The sequence below is a fragment of the Thermobia domestica genome, chromosome 13, assembly GCF_964235325.1.
Source record: "Thermobia domestica chromosome 13, izTheDome1.hap1.1, whole genome shotgun sequence".
Classification (NCBI taxonomy): domain Eukaryota; kingdom Metazoa; phylum Arthropoda; class Insecta; order Zygentoma; family Lepismatidae; genus Thermobia; species Thermobia domestica.
In genome coordinates this window covers 157581813-157603938 of record NC_137466.1, presented here as the reverse complement: position 1 = coordinate 157603938, position 22126 = coordinate 157581813, and the positions used below count along the sequence as shown (strand labels likewise).

Sequence of the window (22126 nt, the reverse complement as noted above, 5' to 3'; positions counted from 1 at the left end):
GGCATAATTTGATTAGTTTTTCGCTTTGAGACCATAGAAATGAAAGGAAAAAAAGGCGATAAACAGTTCGTTGTCATCCTCGTTAGATGACAATCAAAAGAGCGAATAAAGAACGGACTATTAAGCTGTATATTTATTCCGTGAAAATTTTCAGTAACTTTTTTGTTCCCTTCTCGGTGAGAGAAAAACAAACAACATTAAAACAAAACATTATTATTATTATTAATCAAAATTAAAGGCACAGATTGTGTAATTCCGTCTTTTTCTTCAGTAGACAGGAACACGTTACTATATTAGGACAAGATAGTTTCAACTAAATCTGGATAAAGATTGGGGGTGGTATTACCAAAAGTTGTACAGAAAGTCGTCCTTGCTTTGAAGTTATCACACTGATGTTCCGGGAAAACAAAGTCTTAAAGGAACAACTAGACATGGGACGTGTGAAACACATCAGTAAATGAGTTTGTTCTGTCTGACTGCTAACTAGTTAATGAACGCTCATCGTAGTCTTCCTCATTTACCATATATTTTTTCAGCAGTTTTTAACAGATTAATTATTAACACATTGCCTGCCGGACATGAATCCCTCAAGGTTATATACCAGGTCGAGGTCTTTTTCAGGTATACAAAACTGTATGGAATATGTGTATTAATTTTATGCACATGGCCTGCCAGGGAAGTGCTTAAGTATCAATTTTGATACAAATGGCAGCCAATGTGTTAATGTATTCTAAACAGTATACATATGGCAGTTATGAAATCAGTGTGTATGTAATTTTGACCCTTAAGAATGTAAGTTTTGTTTTGGTGTTTGATTGTTTCGTATATCGTGACTGATGAAGGGAACAGAAGAGTTTAAATTTTCACGATAGATATGTAGCCATAATAGTCAGTTTCTAATAAAATAATGATATGACATTCTTATTACATGAAAGAACTAGTTATTAATCAAGTAAGAACTCTTATTTTTACCCACCTGTAATTTCATTTTTCTAAATTCTGCTTTCGTGTAATTGAATGGTTAACACACGTTTTTTTGGAAACGCGGATTTTTCATTAACTCAGCATAATGAGGCAATTTTTCCATATTCTCTACAAAGGAAGCGTAAAGTAAGTATTCCTCACAATGATTTACAAGTATCATATTCAATCAATAGTATTTCTCACTTGAGTTTAAAAAAAAAAAAATCACGTTTTAAAAAAGCATATGCTGTAAGTCTCCCCACCTTGTAGGTGGTATTTATTTATTTACGAACATAATTCCAAATACAACTAAATGCCAGTTTATACTGGAATATCTTAACAAATCTTGGAGATGGTAAAATAAGACAATAACAATAATAAAAAAAAAAATAACGTTTAAGTAATAACAATGAAAGGTTGACAGTAGCTGACTAGAATTTATCCATTGAAATAACGTCGTGGTGCAGTTACATGCAACTTCAGAATTAAATAAATTTATAGTGTACGTGACATTTCTTTGTATAACGCAGGAAACCTGTAGAACAGAGAGCGTTGAGCTATTGATAGTATGAAAAGGATGTGTGACAGTATATGTCGTACTGTGTAAAAAAAAAAAATGTGTGTTTCGTGTTTGTTTGAATGGAATCCGAAAATAATAGATCCCAAATGCTACTTTCGGTGTTGAGTTGGCCATGTGAGAGATCGTACAAATATTTATCACTGATTTTATGACGAGTGTCAGGTAGTTCAGTATATAGTGTTCGTAACAGTTCGTGTTTTGTCATCGCACGTGCGCGATGTACTCTGAAATGTATTGTCAGGAAGAAGTGTAGAACAGTTTAACCGGGATAGATTTGTAGGAGATGCCATTGTCCAGATAGGTGAACAATATTCCACTTTAGGAAAAAATATTGCCTTGTAGAATGTTGCTTGCTAAGGAAGAGGGGTTCCGTATTTATGTTAATCTGTACAGAAATCCTAGAAGATTAATCGATTGCTCAGTGATTGTTTTTGTATGTTATGTAGTTTTGTGTCAAGTAACTCAGAGATCCTTATGACTATTGACTTGTGATGGGCAAACCATTTATGTTGTATGAGGTGTATACAAGTAAACATTTTTCTTGAGGGGGGGGGGGAGGTTATGGATGTACTCTTATCAAGATTGACTTTTAAGAGCCATGTACCCCAAGAGGAAAACCTATCTGTCGTTTTGAAGTAGGTCGGAATATCCTGTACTGTTCACTTCCCTGAAAATTTTACATTTACGTTCGTGGACAGATAAGATTCTACTGGAAGGTATAATTGAAGCGACCACCCAGGTCATCCATGTGCAATATGAATGATACACTCCCCTGTGCTACTCTGGATGTAGGCAGGGAGTAGAAATCGATCCCGTCAACAGTTCTGTGAATGCGACCTTGTAGGTAACTAATCAACAAAGAGTAGCCCGTAAATATCAAATCTATCGGAAATTTTGTAAATTAGATAAGGATGGTTAATGAAATCGAAGGCTTTAGATAAATCGAAATTGATGGTGTCAGGTTGTGCATTGTTGGAAACCTTATTTATAGCATGATTAAACGTGTTAGGTTAATAAGGCAAGAGCTATTTGACACGTAACCATGTTAGACTTGTTAATATAGGGAGAGAGAAACTTGAAAAGTCTTTGATAATTTTCTCCCTGATCATGGATATGTTTGAGAGAAGCGAAATAAGCCTATAGAATGACATGTGATCTTTCAGACCTGATTTATATAAGGGAGAGAGACAGGCTATTTTCCAAGAAGGGGGAAAATATTCTGTGATACACGTTCCGTTAAAAATAAGCTGAAACGGAAAAGAAATAATAGATGCTGTGAAACGCAGAAAGATCAAGCTTTATATTGTTAGGGCCTGAGGCTCTCTCAGGTGGGAAAAGCAGTAAGAATGACTCAACCTCTGGAGGACTGGTGGATATGAGAATGTGAATGAGCAGACAGGCAGAACGGGGAGGGGGGGGGGGTGCCGGAGCAAAAAACTTCATTTCACAATAAACTTATATGCTCATGTTGCAGGTTTTTTGCCGCGGATTGTACAAGTTTTAGAATTAGATCTGATTATAATAGACAAGAAGTGTAAGGATTGTTGATGCTGGTGTCTGAAATTTTTGAAATATAGTCTATGTATTTGAACCTCAGTAGCTTTTTGCCTGATGTCTTATATCAGAAAATTACTTAAGTATAGTCATTTGGGAGTTTGTTTTTATTTTCTTGATCGGTACAAAGTTGTTTACTGTTACATGAACAACATCGGTTAAGAAATCCTCTGCCACGTCTATTGTCCCTTCTAATAAAAGTGTCCACGATAATACTTGTAATGCCTTACAAATTCCATTCCAGGGGACCTTCCTCCAGTCAAGTAGAAACTTTTTAGATAGGATGACACTATCTGGGGAGAAAGTTGGGATGACATAATCCAAGATGTTTCTACATATTGTACTGTCCTAAATAGTCCATAAAGAGAATATCATTTGTGTCTGATGCTATCCCATATTTGCTGTCGATTCATTCAAGACCCAAGTTACGGTCACCGAAGAGAACGAGTTTGTCACCTTGTGACTGCATCTAGAGGTAAACGTGGCACGCTTCAAGTAAACATCAAGGTTTGTTTCTATAGTCTAGAAACACTCGACAAACGATTTTGTATTTTTGGACAGACGTACCTCGGCCCAGGCAATTTCAAACTCACGTACGAGGTCATTCCGTGCTCTGCTGGTTCATGTATTAATAGTAACGAACACTCCCCACGTGTCTCACGGTCGTTTCTCTGTATAGAGAACTGATTAGAAAATGGGAGTTCACTGTCACTTAACGATTAGTTCAGCCACGATTCACTCATCAAACAATCGTATTCCAGTAGCTCACTAATATTAAAAGCACAATCTGTAAGTTTGTTCTAATGTTTGGTTGTGGTACTATACATACAAGCAATACATGAAAACTCACAGGATGTGGAAAAAAAAAATGAAAGATTGTCAACTACTAATTTACCTCGTATAAATCTTATTGGCATTGCCGAAAGTTTTCGCTCTTTTTTAAATGCGGGATACTGAATAAAAAGAGTACTCCTGATGTGGGAATAGAAAATTACACTGATCGGCAAATTTTCAACTTTTTTCTATTGTTTTGAAATAAAATGGTGTATTCGAATCGATTTTTTCTGCAGATTACGAAAATGACCTTCAAAGTTGTGTATCACGTCAGGTTTTTTTCACAAATCACGAAAGTGTCAAAATTGAAAAAAAAAAAAAAAAAAAATAATTTTTTAACCTGTAGACGCGTGCCAGGGAATTCATGTCTTGACGTTGTCATCCCTGGCGCCTCTTCTAATCGTTACAGAGACATGAACGACCCCTTGTCGGAAAGCTAATAGAACAAACAAGTAATGCAACGAGCTGTGTTTGGTGTATCTGAGCTCCCATTCGTAGAAGAAGAAATTCGAAATATTTGTAAAAAATGTCATTTTATGATTTTCCGGCCACGCTGGCAACACTATTAGTTATTCTACGTTGGTAAAAAAATTAATACGAGTTCCTTACATAGTCATACCAACCATATAGAAAAATCAAAGCCGTAGCTACAATAGGAAGCGAGGAAAAAAATCAAAGTGTAACTACCGTTTATAAATTTTTTGGTTCGTAAACATTCACGTTGTTACTCCTGGTGCCTCCTAATTGTCACAAGAGACATGATCGACACCTTGTTGGAAAGGTAATGGAACAGAGAATCCAACGAGATATGTTTGGTAAACCTGGCTCCCGTTTGTAGAAGAAAAGGAAGCAGAAAGTCGAAAAAGTTGTAAAACATGTCAATTTTTTTTTAATTTCCGGCCACGCTGGCAACACTGTTAGTAATCCTACGCTGGTAAAAAAAAAAAAAAATCATGAGTGCCTCACATAGTCATACCAACCATATAAAAATGTGATCGACTTGTTGGAAAGTTTAAATGAAATTAGTGTGTAAAGAGAAACAAATATATCGCTGAATGTTACAACAATAGTACCGAATTTTATTACGTCCAGATTAACCACATTCACGAAAGCGTAAAAAGAGAAATTGCACGTTAGTATGACTCATTAACCCCAGCTCCCCCTTCCCCCCTTTTTTTTCCAACAAGATCAGTTATCGCCACTCCGGCTAGTACGCGCACTTCTTTCGTAAAAAATGCCTATTTGCAATACTTCGGATGAAATTAGCACATCAGGACAAAGCGTGGGCTCCTAATAAAGTGTGTCGTTCACGTGTGGAGGGGTTGAGGAATTGGAAAGGTGGAAAACGTGAATCAATGCCGTTTGGTGTACCCATGGTGTGACGTGAGCCAAGAAATCACAGTGATGACTGCTACTTTTGCACAGTGCAGATCGTGAGACATACCAAGACCAGCAAGCGTAACATTGTGTATCCGAATATTCCATCTGCCATGAGACCAGTGCCCCATAGTGAGTCCACACCTGAGCCATCTCCGTCCAACATCAATCCTCTAACCGAGACAGAATCAGACAGTGATACACATGATGAGCCGTACCAACCAGTTAGTTTGGATGAAACCAGAGTGCCCTTGCCCGTTACCCAGCATGAACTTAATGATTTGGTTCGTGACCTTAATTTACCTAAAGACGCAGCAGAATTGTTAGGATCGCGACTTCATGAATACAATTTATTGGGTCCGAATACGAGATTCTCCTGGTACAGACACCGAGAGGCAGAATTAGTTCCGCTTGTTGCAGAGGAAAATGGTTTGGTATATTGTCGAGACAAGCCGGCAGTCATGAAATTCTACATCAATTGCAATTCAGGAGAATGGAGGCTGTTCATAGATTCCAGGCTAAATGGTGTTTTATTACACAACACTAACGTCCATCCGTCCATTCCAATAGCACATTCAGTGACTAGGAAAGAGACATACGAAAACCTACAATTTCTGCTGGAAAAGGTGCACTACAAGCGTTATGAGTGGTGTGTGCGTGGGGATTTAAAAGTCATTGGAATATTGCTAGGCCAACAAGCAGACTACACAAAATCTCCTTGCTTTTAGTGTGAGTGGAACTCCAGAGCAAGAGCTGAACATTGGATTCGAAAGCAGTGGCCATTCAGAAGTACTTTCATACCTGGCAAAAAGGACATTGTTTCACTTCCATTGGTTGATCCCTCTAAAATACTGTTGCCACCGTTACATATAAAACTAGGTTTAATGAAACAATTCGTGACAGCTTTAAGCAGAGATAGTTAATGCTTTCAGTACCTTACCAGTAAATTTCCATCTATCACGTCAGAAAAAATCAAAGTTGGAATTTTCACAGATCCATAAATCCGAAAATTGATGGCGGACAAAACATTTGAGGAAAGTATGAGTGAAATAGAATTACAAGCATGGGCTGCGTTCAGAAATGTGGTACAAAACTTTTTGGGGAACAAGAAGGTTGCAAATTACAGCGTTTTAATAGACGAGATGTTGGAATCTTTTAAACTGCGTGCCTGCAACATGAGCGTCAGAGTTCACTTTCTTCATGCTCATCTCAATTACTTTCCTGACAATCTTGATGATTTTACGGAAGAACATAGCGAGCGTTTCCATCAGGACATTAAAGTGATGGAAAAGAGATACCAAGGAAGGTAGACTGTCCATATGATGGCCAACTATTGCTGGATGTTAAAAAGAGACTGTACGGAAGAACACCAACGAAAATCCAAAAGGAGGACGGAAGAACACCAACGAAAATCCAAAAGGAGGAAGTTTCAAGGGAAGCCCGGTGACGAATGTTAAGTTTGTATGTTTTAAACTGTGCATTTATGTCTATCTTTTTTTTTTTTCTTTCTTACTATTCTTCTATGACTATTAGACTTGGTGCGAAGCACACCTCGTTGCATTCCCTGTTTCATGAGCTTTCCAACCAAGATGTCATTAATATATCTCTGACAATTAGGAGAGGGGGAAACGCTAGGGTTGCCAATGTGAATGCATACATACCAAATTATAAAGTTTATAGAGGTGGTTGCACTTCGTTTTGTTTCTCCCTTCCTATTGTAGCTACGGCTTTCATTTTCTATATGGTTGGTATTACTATGTAAGGCACTTGTATTTTTATTTATTTATTTATTTTGATCAGCGTGGGATTATAACAGTGTCGTCAGCGGACCTGATTTTTTTTTTTTTTTTTTTATAAACAAATATTTCTAATTTCTTCTAGAAATGGGAACTCAGGGATACCAAACATACTTCGTTGGATTTCCTGCTCTATTACCTTTCCAACAAGGTGTCGATGATGTCTCTTGTGACAATTAGGAGGCGCCAGGGGTAACACCGTGAATGTTTACGAACCAAAAAAATTTATAAACTGTGGTTGCACTTTGATTCTTTTTCCCTCGCTTCCTATTGTAGCTACGGCTTTGATTTTTCCATGCGGTTGATATGACTGTAAGGAACTCGTATTAATTTTTTTTTACCAACGTAGAATAACTAACAATGTTGCCAGCGTGGCCGGAAATTCAAAAAAATGACTTTTTTACAAATATTTAGAATTTCTTCTACGAATGGGCGCTCAGATGGACCAAACGTAGCTCGTTGCATTACTTGTTCTATTAGCTTTCCAACAAGGGGTCGTTCATGTCTCTGCAACGATTAAGAGAGGCACCAGGGATGACAACGTCAAGTTATGAATTCCCTGGCAGGCGTCCACAGGTTAAAAAATGTTTTTTTCAAATTTTGATATTTTTGTGATTTGTGAAAAAACTTGACGTGATACACAATTTTGAATGTCATTTTCGTAATCTGCAGAAAAAATCGATTCCGATACACCTCTTCACTTGAAAACAACAAAACCTTGCATAGCAGTTGTCATTAGAAGATAGGAGAATGTAATGAGGAAAATTAGAAACGTACAATGTGAGTTCTTTCGCAAAATAACTTCACCATCAGATAGGAAGAAGAAATGAAAGAAAATATTAAAAGCAGATTTGAGAGAATTGTAACCCACCAGAATGATACGGAATTTCGTAAGAACTTGCATTTGTTAATGTTTTACGTGTGTTTGACATTTTCCGGAAAAATACATTCTAAGGTAAACTAACGCGCTTCTATGTAAACGAGAAAATTGTTTGTAGTACGAAATTAATTGAAGTTTTATTTTTTGTTCCAGAGTTTAGTCGGGAGTAATGATCAATCATGGGGTTGGGATCTCGGGAGAAACAAACTGTATCATGACTCAAAGAATAATGCAGGAGTTACCTATCCTGCGTTGCTCAAGCCAGATGAAACGTTTGTTGTGCCAGATAAATTTCTAGGTAAGTTACGCCTTTTAGTGTAGTTTAATATTTTACTGTAATTACGTATATTACTTCATGTTCTTTAGATCTTAACTCTATGCTTTGTCTTCTTTACTAAGTTTTTGTTAATCTAATGTATTGATTAAAGTGGGCTTATATGAACTTTTATTTGTATGTTCCACAATAACTCGTCTTAAATTCATCATATTTCAATTAAATTTGGCTTTTTACTACGCAGTGATCTCGATTGTTTGGGATTTAAATTCTTCAGGATAAGGGATCCTACATTAAATAATAACCAAAATAACAGTTGTAATTTCCTGTTATAAAAATTCCACGTGTTCATCTTCTGAAGCTTAAGAATTACTTATTGTATGGGGTTCAATTGATCAAAGTTTAGAGTTGCTTACTCATACTCTGCACCGCACTGCTAGTTGTATGCATTCTTTTCCGTATCCGCGTTGCAAAGATGTTTGAGCTTGCTCTGTATATAGTACTACACTTTGTTTAGGACTCCATACAATATTCTTCCGTTTTAATCATCTTTGAACCATTGATAATACAAGGTCATGGCATATACAGCTTATAGGAATGGGGAGAACTTCGTGCTGTGATGGTTTAAACTGATGTCTTTAAAAGCCATTGCAATTTAAGGAAAGTACAAGTATTCCGAAATCGTTAAATATGCTCGTTTTGCCGTTCATATCTTTGAGTTTTATTCCTTTATACCTTCTTATTTAAAAATATAATTCCTCTATGTTCATACTTGTAGGAAATTATACAGTTGAAATATCGTGGAACTAAAAACAATCAATAAATCCAATGCCTTTTCGAGACTAAGTGATTCACGCTCGTGTTACTTGTCCGCGTGGTCCTGGGTTCGACTTCTAATGGGGATGCCCACGAAAAATACCAAATTTTCTGTTTTGAGCAGTAAATCTCATCTCAAATAGACGTGGCGCTGAAAATAGACGTTAAATTAGAATCAGTTTCAACAATATATTCTTTTCTACCAAATCTTGGTCTTTGAACTTCGTGTACTCAGTTTACTACTAAGCGCGAGTGTAAAAGTAATCTAATAGGTACATTATAAATAGTTTTTAATGTGTGTTTCATTCATAAACTCTGGTTCCCAAATAGTGTGTTTTGCTGTACCGTAGTGTGTGTTGCAAAATTTTAGAATTTAAAAATCATAAAAATCTTTACTTAAAATCAGTTTTGAGACAGATTGTACCACTCGTCTCCAGTGGCGACAACAGTGTTTAGTACTACATAATCACTGCTTTATAGAAACATAATCAAACACTATTATAATTTAATAATAATAATAATAATAAACAGGTGTATCGCGTTGATGTGGGCGTTTAGTGTATATATAGAGTCACTGCATAAACTAGACACAATTGAGAATATTTCGCTAGGAATATAATTTAAGTGTTGAATTTAACTTTGAATTCTTTTCAGTTGTACTTGACATGGACGAAGGAACAATGTCGTTCGTAGTAGATGGCCAGTACTTGGGTGTAGCTTTCAGAGGACTGAAAGGAAGGAAGTTGTACCCTATCGTCAGTGCTGTGTGGGGTCATTGTGAAATAACAATGAAGTATATTGGAGGATTGGATCGTAAGTAGTTATTTTCTGTGATAAAACTAAGTAATTATGTACTATAGTACGGCCGGTACGCTCTGGCTCTGACAGTTCTGCATGTGAACAAAAAAACAATGTTGTCAATTTGTCCTTTACACACTCCTATTTTCTTTGGCTTCAGTTCTGAAGAACTAACCATTGTCACCAATTAATAACAATATTCTTAACAGCACACCTAAACACACAGTAAGAAAAAGAAAAGAAGAAAAAAAACATGATCTCACAGCACGTTTCACTCGACTATGCACAAACAAAAGGAAGAACACAAAGCGGCAACAACGTCTGGTTTCCATACCAGTGCTGTGACATCTCGGTCACTCATTGGGCCTTGTGGAAGGGTGTCAGTGTAGCATCAACCCTCGCTTTCTTTTTCGCGTAGCTGTCAGAGCCAGAGATACAGCAACCGTACTTAGTTAACATGTTCACTCCCATATCACACTTTGGTCGAATTTGAATTGATGTGTGTATCATATCATAACAGACTATACTCACTAGACCATCTGCTGACGGTACGTACCAAGTTTCACAGTTCACTGATTTATAGTATAGAAATAAAACCAATTTCAGTTGAGGGAGATTTTAATTAGGAATTACTAGCATAGGTATTTAAATGCCTTGTGTAACTGGTGGTAGCGAATGTATTGATTGTAATGACAGTATGGGGAACTAAAGAGTAGCGGATGTAATTACAAGATGATTGGCAAAGATAATCATATTAACCAAATATAAAAGCTTGAAGTCTTAGATACCATCAGCTAGTCACACTTAGCGTATGATTATAAAATAGATACTTAGTATTCTTATAAAATGTTAAATAGTAAACGTAAAAATATAGCGCATGAGAAGGTTAAAGGTCAAGCATAAGCGGTGTCTACATATAACTTTTTAAAACTTGATGCCATAACCTCTCGGTAGTAATGAGAGCGGAACGTATGATCTGGATAGGGTTAAAAATGAGCGGCGTCTTTACAGTACTCGAGAAGGTATTTGGCATTCGAGGACATTATTCACTCTTCAGTTAACATATACATTGTCAGTAAGGATTATCGTAAAGATTCCCTTATATTCTACTTGTTTCCAAAAGGGCAATTGCCTTCAAAACATTCACTAAATGTTTTCTATTGCAGTCAACCTTGAAAATAATAATAATAATAATAATAATAATAATAATAATAATAATAATAATAATAATAATAATAATAATAATAAAAGTTCCCAACTTTTTAGATTCAAGATTTCAGGAATGAATGTGACCCCTAGATTAATCTCTTTCCTATAAAATGTAGTGTTGTTAAACTGAAACAAACATGTAATATTGAAATTTAAAAATGTCAGAAATGAAAAAAAAATTACCAATCTCAGCTGCTTTGCAGTGGTCGGAAGTTTTGTTTGAAATTTGCGGAACTTTTACAGAAATCAGCTTCATTCAACCAAAATTTATTTAAAAATCCGTCTCAGAAATTTGAAAGCATGATCTCAGTAGTTTCAAATTTTAATTCCTGAATGGATTTTAACTCTTGTGCTGGCTTGGAGCTCGTACTTACTTATCAGGAAAGGACAGCGCAGAAATACTTTATGCTAATCCTCACTCGTTATGTGACGGTGTAGTTAGCTATTATTATTATTATTATTATTATTATTATTATTATTATTATTTTAATATAGCAGTATTTCATCGCACATTGCTACGCAAAACCCTAAGCTATTTTTGGTACAAAAACAAATAAATCTGTTTTCTCTTTATGACAGGTTCTTTTAAACTTACACACAGGTGAAGTTCTGTCATAACTCCCGTCAGAAATTCGAAGTTTCCTATTAGATGCCTTTTACGTTCTCAACAACTCAAACCGATCAGCTACGGAGCACATATATTACTAAAGACAGGCGATAGAACTGACGATAAAGGAATCATATACACTGTAACATTTTATTTCATCTGGAAATAAAGCGCTGCAATTGGCTTTCGAGATGCTAGATCCCAACTTAAAAACCTTTGATCACTAACAGAAACACGAAACCTTAGTAATAACACCTTTTGCCCTTCTTTCTTCTTGTAGTTGTTCCTAGCTCTGGTGAAACGTTTAAATAGCACATATTGTTTAACCATGGGCCCAGAAAGAATATTCTTCGTATGCTGTTTTTGTAATTGAAGTGGCCAAAAAAGAGTTTTTGATTTAGTACTTAAAACATTGAAAACAAACTGGATTCGCGTAGCAATTAGATAATGAATTAAGAAATATTTGTTTGAAATTTTCTCAATTTCATAAAAAATGATATTACTATGCTATTCACCTCAAGTCCGGCTCGTATGTGTTCATACAGTCCATGGAACTTTTCCCCTACGCTATACTCCCTCGCTCTAGTTTGTCTTTACGTTCTTGCCAGAGTATTGTCGAATGTAATGTCACATTGTAGTATATGTTTAACTGCGCTTCTATGCATATTTTCATCGAACTCGTTCCTTATTTCATAAGATTGAAAGAAATAAACGTCTGCAGGTTGAATGAGGCCAATGCACTTCCAAGGAATTAGTTTCTTAATGAGTTGTACCTCTTCCGGAACTGTCAAATTAGTTTGTCGTTCATACTTGGTTTCCATGTGTTAAGAACAGAAGACACTTTGTCAAACCTGTTATATTTGGCCACAACACGTCATTTAGAACATTCCTCTGATCTTCCTTGTACATATTAGACGACTTGGGAAAATACTTTTAAGTTAGGGAAATCTGCGTTTATTGTCCGAGGGAACTGGCCTGTGCGTTCTGCTACAGAACATACATCAATGGCAAGAGAGTTCCGTTCATCTTTATTAGAGGCATAATCATATACAAATGAGTAGTTGCCGATATTGATCCAATGACGGCCGCTTCGTTCCTCGCAGCTCTAAACTCCGACCAGATCGGCAGGGCGCAGAAATCATATGCCGATATTAGTTGTTTTACGTCCGTTGCAAATACGGCTGCTTGGATTTCCAAATCAATGCCTTCTGCACTGACTTTTTCGATACTTTGGGTCTTATTTTGCGAGATACAATATTAAAGCGCGCTCTGAATTCCTTTACCCATGCGTTTGTAGACTGGAATTTTGTAATATTGTCTAGATTAACATTGCGTTCTTTATTGCCATTGCCCAAATACGAATCGTAGGTCATGAATTATACTATGCCGGCGCGTAGTTTCTTGAAATTGCAATAGAACTTCGTTATTTATTTATTTATTTGTCTTTTGAACTTTTCAACAGCGAAAATGCAGATTACTGCAGTTTAATATCTGTAGAGAACATTGGGATTCTTAATCAGTCGTTTTGCCTTCATAACTGTTTTCATGTTAAGTCGACGTTGTTTATTGTCCATGGACTTCCCAGGAACACAGAAAATCGAGGGATAACTATTACCTTTTTCGCGTGGTTGTGGTATCCAGCACTTATACACATTTGCCAAATAACCCTTAAAAAAGATAACTTTAGTAGCCGTTTTCGGAGGTAATGGAGCAAATAGCAAAATGCTGCTTTGTTCACAAACAGTGGATACAGAAGAAACTACTATATTCTCACTTTTCACAGTTTTATACTCTTCGTCCGAGACTTCGCTGCCATCTGTGTCATTGTCTGACACGTTATCGTCAATATCAAGCGTACTTATTTCGTCAATAACAATACCGTTACGTGTTCTTTAGTTGTTGGTGTATCGTTCAATGTCCGAAGATGATCTACCAGCAATTTAACAGACTTCTGGTCGCATTTTCCAAGACAGGATAGCCGAGCTTTGGCAATATCTGTACCAATTTAACATTAACTTCCACGCTACACAGACTGCACATCTATGAACATGGCAATTCACTTCAGTTCGATCCACTTCTGACCGACAGATAAACGACAAACAAGCATTACAAACTATTCACCGATCTACTGTACTCCAAACTGTTTGATTTGTCCTTATCTATTCTATGCATTAAAACAAAAAACGGACAGGCTGATTACTAGTTCAACTCTTCCTCCATGCGAATAGACAGAGGCGCTTGGTGTAACAAACAACAACTGTGCTACAGTTGTATTGGAATAAACCCACGTTATCCACCAATACCCACACGCATGCCCTTTTGTTCTCTATTCCGTTCGTACGGTGTTATACTATGTCTTCTCCCATGTTTTAAGGATATACCTCCTAGTATTTTTCAAGGTACATTTTTAATTTTGTACTCCTACCAGTGTGGGAATTACCAGAGGCATGAGAGGTAAATCTCCCTCTGAAGAATTGGATGTCTCTCGTAAGTTTTGAACTTCCCAGTGTTAATTTTCTCGGATGTGCACTTATCCTCCCCTGTAAAATGTCCTTTAATTCGCACATTGACTCCTACCGGCGTCAGGGTTGCTTCAGAGGACGCATAACTTCACAATAGGGCTATTTAGGAACGAATTTTTGCGACATATCCTCACTTTCCCTCCATGTTGCGGACGAAATGTGTGATAACTATTGAAACGCTTGCTTCTTTCTACAGAGAATGTGGTACAAATCTTTACCAGGATAAATAGTACAGCGTTTATATTTTTTATACTATGTTCTCTTTGTGGGTAAGATCATAGGTTCGGTCTCGTATGTTCTTAGGTACAGAGCATATTGGTACTAGGTTTGATTCGGACATCTTGATTGACACGTTCATGCCCATTCTTGTCAGATACATTTAGTGACTGTAGACTCACAAGGGAACCTTCCGAAAATGATAGTTGCAGTGAAAGATGTGACCTATGCCAATTGAAAGAGCTGTAACAGAGATGAGCATTCCCAAAAAATTAGCTGCCCATAGCAATAGGTTCAAGAAATATAAGGGGTGGAAGTTCGGGAAACAGCGGAGTTTGACAAGGGCGGAAAAGTGCAAATTCCGCAAAAAAGTGGGGGCACGGCAAAATACAATGCTGACAAGTGATGTTTAGAAAGAGACCTGCCACAATAGGGAACAAATGAAGGCCACCAGTGGGGTTAACAGTGTTGCCAACTGTAATGAAAAGTACTTGTTTTGCAAAGAGCACTATATGAAGTGAGTGCAATATTCAATGTCAACGTGTCATGTAGGACATAAGATATGACGTGAATAATCAGTTGCACAATCTAACAAAAGAAAATAGAAAAAACAGAAGTACGAAAACTACCGAAAAGATGGAGTTGGCCATAATGCGCCACATTTGATCACGAGCTGTGCATATTAGAATGAACAAAATAAGAAAGCACCAACTATCCCGAAACCGACGTACCTAGAGTCGAAAAGAAAAAAGAGTTCCAACGTTGGCTGCACTGGCCATGAAAATCCAGACAAGTCTAATATAGTTAGGCCACTCGCTTCACAAAAAGAAACTTCCGGAGTGATTGATGCAATGTCAAGTCGGGGAACATGAAATGGTTGGGTTGAGCCAACAACCGATAATAGAAGTAATGAACATTATATCATGGTTGGGTCGTATGTGGGAATATACAGGGTGTCCCATCAAACTTTGTGAGCTGAAAAATTTGCGAAACGAACAAAAATGTAACGGATCCAGTTGTGCAGGAATGTACCAATGTCAGGGGGTGATAAAAGTCTGTGAAAAGCCAGTGTCCCCAGGATCCCCATCATAGGGCCCCAGGAGCCAACTTCAAACTTTCAAATGGCAACAGGGACCGAGTGGTACCTCTTTCGATAGATCATGGAATGTGCAACAACACCTATAGGAAACAATTGCTGTACGAAGCATGGTTTTCAAAATGGCCGCCACAAATATATGTTGCGTCTTAACATGACATTGAACATTGTGATCAAATGTGACGCATTATGGCCAACTCCGTCTTTTCCGTAATTTTCGTACTTGTTTTTTTTTCTATTTTCTTTTGTTAGATTGTACCACTGATTATACACGTCGTATCTTATGTCCTACATGACACGTTGACATTGATTATTGCACTCACTTCATATAGTGCTCTTTGCAAAACAAGTACTTTTCATTACAGTTGGCAACGCTGTTAACCCCACTGGTGGCCTTCATATGTTCCCTATTGTGGCAGGTCTCTTTCTAAACATCACTTGTCAGCATTGTATTTTGCCGTGCCCCCACTTTTTTGCGGAATTTGCACTTTTCCCCTTTTGTCGAACCCTGCTGTTTCCCGAACTTCCACCCCTTATATTTCTTGAACCTATTGCTATGGGCAGCTAAGTTTTTGGGAATGCTCATCTCTGTTACAGCTCTTTCAATTGGCATAGGTCACATCTTTCACTGCAACTATCATTTTCGGAAGGTTCCCTTGTCAGTGTATACCCACTGCACCGAACGTTTGTATGATTTCTGTCGTTAATTCGTATGGTAGGAAGACACGGTGACTCAATGATCTCTGGTGTATGGTGTCATTGGTTCGATCCCCGTCCAAGTAAGTTTGTAATGGACAACATTCTGTCGGTGGTTTTCCGGGATACTTGCGTTTTCTCCCACACTCTCATTCCACCGATTCTTCCATCGTTCATTTACCGTAATCATCAGTTTTTCTTAGCTAGGGCACATTTTTTTTTCATATGATTGGGAACTTTGCCTACTTTATCTTTTTTTCAATATTCCTTCGAAGTCTTTAGTATTTGCAGTTACTTCTACTGGTGTAAGTTCTGATTTCATATTTTGTTGTATGTAATTTCGGTTAAAGTAGTTTCTCAAAATATTTATTTCATTTTCTATGTCTTATGGTTGCTTAATCACATTTTCATTGTAGTTTTTAATTCAGTAATTTGTGTTAGTACCTTTCCAGAAAAGTCCGAACTCTTAAATGTAAATGTTAACACATTGTGTAAGAGAATCAGGTGACAACGAAAGATATTTTCCTTTCGCTTAACATCTTCTCTATTCTGAATATTCATCAAATTGTGAACAAGTAGTACAATGGTTGTATGGATTAAATTTTAAGTTCACTGGAAGTAATCTCTGACGTTCCCAAATTTATGAATGATCAGTTGTAGCGCCGCGATGTGATTTATATATAATAATAGTTTACTACAGCAGTGCTATTCAACCTGGGGTACACGAAAATGTTTCTGGGGTACGTTCCAATATTTATTGAATGATAGTTGAAGAAAATTTTGAAATTTCCAATGTTAATTTTTTCGGATATGCAGTTTATTCCCCCTTTTTAATCAATAGAACATGTGTATTAAGTTTAATAAATTCATTTCGATTTGATTTCTTCTAAACAGCTTCAGGGGTACACATTTGGATGGCGAATAGTGTCTAGGGGTAAGCGAGAGAGAGAGAGAAAAAAAAAAGGTTGAATAGCATTGTACTACAGTATTAAATCGAACTTTCTGTTGTGACTTAACTGTTTTTTCTGTTATTATAGCGGAACCGTTGCCTTTAATGGACTTATGCAGAAGAATTATACGCCAAAGAATTGGGAAGGATCACCTTGAAGATCGAATCAACGAACTCAATTTACCACATGCAATGAAGATATATTTACTGTACAAAGACAGGAGATAACAATCTCGCATAGTCCAAGGAACCAACATGCCGCCATCTCTACATAAATGGTGAAAACATTTTTTATTGTTAAAAAGGTCTGAACATGAAAGAAGCAGCAACTTGCAAGTGGAAAATAGCATTTGGACTATTACTGATGTAATCAGTGGCTGTTTCCAAGAACAAGATTTTCATTTTTTTTTTCTGTGTACGTGTTCGCGCGTTCGTGTGATTTGTGTGCGTGAATGAGCAAAAACTAGCTGCTTCAGATTTTTTTTTTTTTAATTACAAGTCAGTCATTCCTTTCCATGAATTAACGTGGTGAACAATTTACATGTGCAGCTTTTTTTGTTACTCATGGCTGGTGGATGAAGAGTAACTTCTTGATAAACTAGATAATTTATGTTGACAATAAAGAATCTCATTATTGTGCATATTTTGAGACAAATGCATGTATAAATATTCCACAGTTTATTTATCTGGAAGAATAATGAAACAAATTTCGTGACTTTTAAAATAACAAGATATATGTTTATTATGAGTTCGATTTGAATCTGGTTTGATATTGACAGACGGGTAGTAAGGTTTTTTCTTACATGTTATCAGTGATCATGCTAAGTTATGCATCATTGATGTACTTTTTTATCATTATTATTATTATTATTATTATTATTATATAAAATAGTAACACGTACAGTAAATCTTGTTTCGCACCCAAACTTCAGGTTTGAGTTCATAGCGTTTCAAAGTCTGAGGTAATAAGTTTAATTATATGTTTTTTGTACAGATCTTTCCTGATATTTACTAGTTCTGTTCATTCGTAAGAAATTTTAAAAAATATTGTGAAATTAAGTATTTAATTACAAATATGTTCATGTATTTAATGATGCCTGACCTACATGTGCAAAGAACTATTTTGCGTTCCGTTTTAAATAGCCTTCTTTAAGATATTAAAGGTAAAAAATGACCGAAATTTTAGATTAAATCTAACGTCAGTAACTGTCGAATGTAGTAAGTAATAATAAATGACTCCAAAATAATCGTAACGATACAAAAGTGTAGAAAAAAACAATCAAAAACGTAAACAGCAAAGTATGCCATTTTTAAGTGTGCGTATGAGTGCGTTAAAATCTTTAAGAAAAGGAAGTGTGCGTGCGTGCGTGTGGTGTATGTATGTATGAGTACATGCGTGTGTACAATGCATGTGTATTACTATCCAGAATGAGCTGAAAATGCAAGGTATATAAGTGACCTCATTAATATTGTAAGAAATTAATAAATTTATAGTTCGTATGTTGCATAAACTCTCTGGTACAGTGTGTATCATACTGTGACAGAATAGAGAGAGGAGGAGAAAATACAACGTGATAGTTGATGCATATGATCTCGTCGCAATGAAAAATGTTTCATATCGTTGTGAAACAAAAATACTTTTGAAATAGTCAAATCAATATAATCTCATGAAGCAATGCTTACGAATAGACTTCATTTACCATTTTCACAAGAAGTATACTTGTGCAAGTTGGTTAATTAGATATATCTAATGCTTCCCTTGTCTTGTATTAACTAGAGGTTGTTTGGAAGAAATAATTTTTAAAAATATAAATGAAGCTACGTATAATGTAAAATACTCTGTATCCTTCCATGGTTGTCAAAGAGAATGTATTTTAAACGGGGAGAAATAGTGCCTGACACAAATATTGAAATTATGAAATAAATGACTTTCAGTTTCATTATTAATTTATGTATTGTTAATTACTTTAATTAAATAGTACTAAGGTTTAAAAATATCTTCTAATTAATACGAATATTAACGGCATGACGTAATTGGATTTCGAGATTTCATGTCCTATTGATGATAGATTTGTAATATACTTACGTTGGTAATCATCAGAATGCAGTTGTAGAAACTTGACATTTTCTACTTTAACGAGATCTGGCACTACCAAAAATATTGTTTTACGATATTTACATGAATATATTTTGCGTATTTAAAACCTGAAAGCCACGTAAAAAAAGGTTTATAATAGTATTGCAATTCAAAAGAATAAACAATAATAAAGTTTTCTGTTCATATGTGTGTGTGTGTATTTGTGTGTGTGTGTGTGTGCGTGCGTGCGTGAGAGAGAGACGTAAAACTTGTTTTTATTACCTTAAAACTCCGCAGTATATCTTCTGATGCTGTGTCAAATTGATTGACGTGCCTACAAATATCTATATTTTGTCATTCTTTTAAGAAAACAAATTGTTTTCCGTTATATATGTTTTAGTTTCCAACAAAATAAACACAGCAACAACGGAAATTTAAAAAAAATGAAAAATAAATTAATCAGATTTTTGTTGGCGTATTATGTAGTCTTTCATCTTTGTATATAGTGCTCCATTTTTTTAAGAAAAGGAAAAAAACAAGCATATAGATGATTAAGTAAATAAATAAGTAAATAAAAAATAAATGTTTGTCTGTTGTGGCTAGTATTAGTAGTGATTGTTAAGATTTGTTCATTTACTTTTAATAAACGAACCTTGAAGCAGAAAATTACAAGACCATCAAAGTCTTCGTTAGGTTGAAGGTGTTCTACTATACAATGATGTCATCAATTGAATCTTTGAAAGCAGACCAACGCTATTCTGTTCAAGATCTAAATTTTATTCATGTGTTTTCAGGGTCGTTTGTCGAAAGCAAATGAATATAGTATAATTTTAAAAAAAATAATAAAAGAAACATGGTCACGGGATCTCGTATTTAAAAATAATGTGCAATCATGTTACTATGTGAGAGAAAAAAATGGTGTTGCAGTACTGTAGTAGTGTCTGGTATCTGTCGTGTTGTATGACTGGTATTTTTTTTTCCTTACCCTTATTACATGATGTGTGCAAGAAAAGTATAACAATTAAGAAGGAAAAGTAAAGAATTATAATGTATGAATATAATAATGAACAATTATAATTGAAAACTCAAGTGACGATTTATTTGTACATGACTTTAGTGTATTTTACATTGTTTCAGGGCCTGAACTATGAGTACAGGAAGCAAAAGAAACTTAATTTTTGTAATAACAACAATATCAGAGAAGACTAAAAAGTGTCGGTCAGTGCATTAAAGAAAATTCGTGCAAAGTAGTTCAGCCCCATTGATGTTTGTAGGAAATAAAATGTATCTTTGAAAACAAGATTTCTTTTCTTGCTCCTCCTGTTTTTTGATATCATGTGTTAGTAAAGTTCAGGCTGAAACCTTACGGATAGATTTTGGGAATTGAATTGTTTTGATCAGTATACAATATCCATAGAATACGAAGGTTTCTACTCAGCCATTGAAATCAAAACAATTATAGGGCAGGAAGAAATTCATGACAGCGAATCGTGAAACATTTTGGCAGTTTTATTATTTTTGTTGAACTAAGTATGTAGGTTGTAAAGCAAATGTGAAAACATTTTGGCTCTGTAATGGAGGCAGAACTACAATGAAAGCTTTTGAAGGTGGTATAAAGTTCCCTTTATATGCTGTTACGCGTAACACGAACACGTTAAATTTCAGGAAGAGATATGTATAACTTACCCATACATTTCGCCAAGTAACATGACATCCTTATCTTCAGTTTTTAGGGAAATTCTAAATAAGAATAGTAATACTTCGAACACAGACTTAGAAGTCGCTTGAACGACAAGGTTAGATCTAATGATCAGTAACTCCAAACATTTGCTTGCAGAGCAGCTTCCACTAAAGTAAATAATTCAGTGGCTTGTGCAGGGGATATGTCACCTCTTGATTCTCCAAATGCCAGATAAGGTTTGAGGACATCGACATAAGACTTGGTTTCAGATCAAACTCTCAGAAATCTGCGATCCGACGGAGAACGTGAGAAGCACGAATAGTTCGAAGATTTTTTCAGCGGATTTTGTTAATTCCGTAGATTTAGTGGTGTAAAAACATGTGCTTTTGACTTAAACCGTTCTTCCTAGCCCAGAAACTCCCTCTGAAAATTTCATCACTATTTCACACATATATACATAGGCTAATCCGTTTGCATTGGAACAAAGTAGCAGTTTTGCTTACCAAAGGTATTCCACTGCAATAGACTTCATTGCAGCTGTACCAGAGGTATTGCCTCACCCCTGCTTGCAGACTTTGGAAGACCATTTATCCTCCGAACCTAACGTTGATGAAAGGGTCTGTTTGAGAAATCCAAATGCACAGTAATCCATGGGATTAGTGTAAAATCTCTTAACGAAAACATCCTCGAACAGAATAGCATGGATATTAGTCACAGCTACCATGCATTGTAGGAGAGCAAGAGCAATCTTTTTCCCCTTCTGAGTTGCTGCTTTGTTCAGGTAGTTCTACGTGTGTGTCGTTGCCATAGAATGCTGGTATTGTGTGTGTAAACTGAAAATAGGGCATCTTCGTATTAAACAGATATATATAAACGATAATCATGCCTGTTCTGTATGGCTGCGAAACATAGTCACTTACTCTGAGGGAAGAACATAGACTGAAAGTATTTGAGAACAAGATCCTGAGACGAATATTCGGACCCAAGAGGAATGGGAATGGGGAATGGCGGAAACTTCATAACGAGGAACTACATAATTTATATGGTTTACCCAACATTGTTAGGGTCAAGTTTAGGAGGCTTAGGTGGGCGGGTCATGTAGCTAAAATGGAAGAAAGTAGAAACGCTTTCAGTCTTGACTGAAAGACCAATCGGAAAACGACCATTAGGAAGACCTAGGCGCAGATGGGAGGACAATATT

At 36.0% G+C, this 22126-nt stretch overlaps 1 protein-coding gene across 4 annotated transcripts in view; it reads left to right on the top strand.

Moving 5' to 3' along the window:
* The window catches only part of gus (splA/ryanodine receptor domain and SOCS box containing gustavus), a 161014-nt gene extending 140470 nt beyond the window's left edge, over positions 1–20544 (top strand). For all 4 annotated transcript variants that reach the window (XM_081736732.1, XM_081736733.1, XM_081736730.1 and 1 more), the window contains exons 5-7: positions 8138–8282; positions 9729–9887; positions 17256–20544. In XM_081736732.1, coding sequence (XP_081592858.1) covers positions 8138–8282; positions 9729–9887; positions 17256–17395 — 444 coding nt within the window. In that variant the 3' untranslated portion in view covers positions 17396–20544. The remainder of the gene's footprint in view (positions 1–8137; positions 8283–9728; positions 9888–17255) is intronic.
* Positions 20545–22126: the final 1582 nt, after the last annotated feature.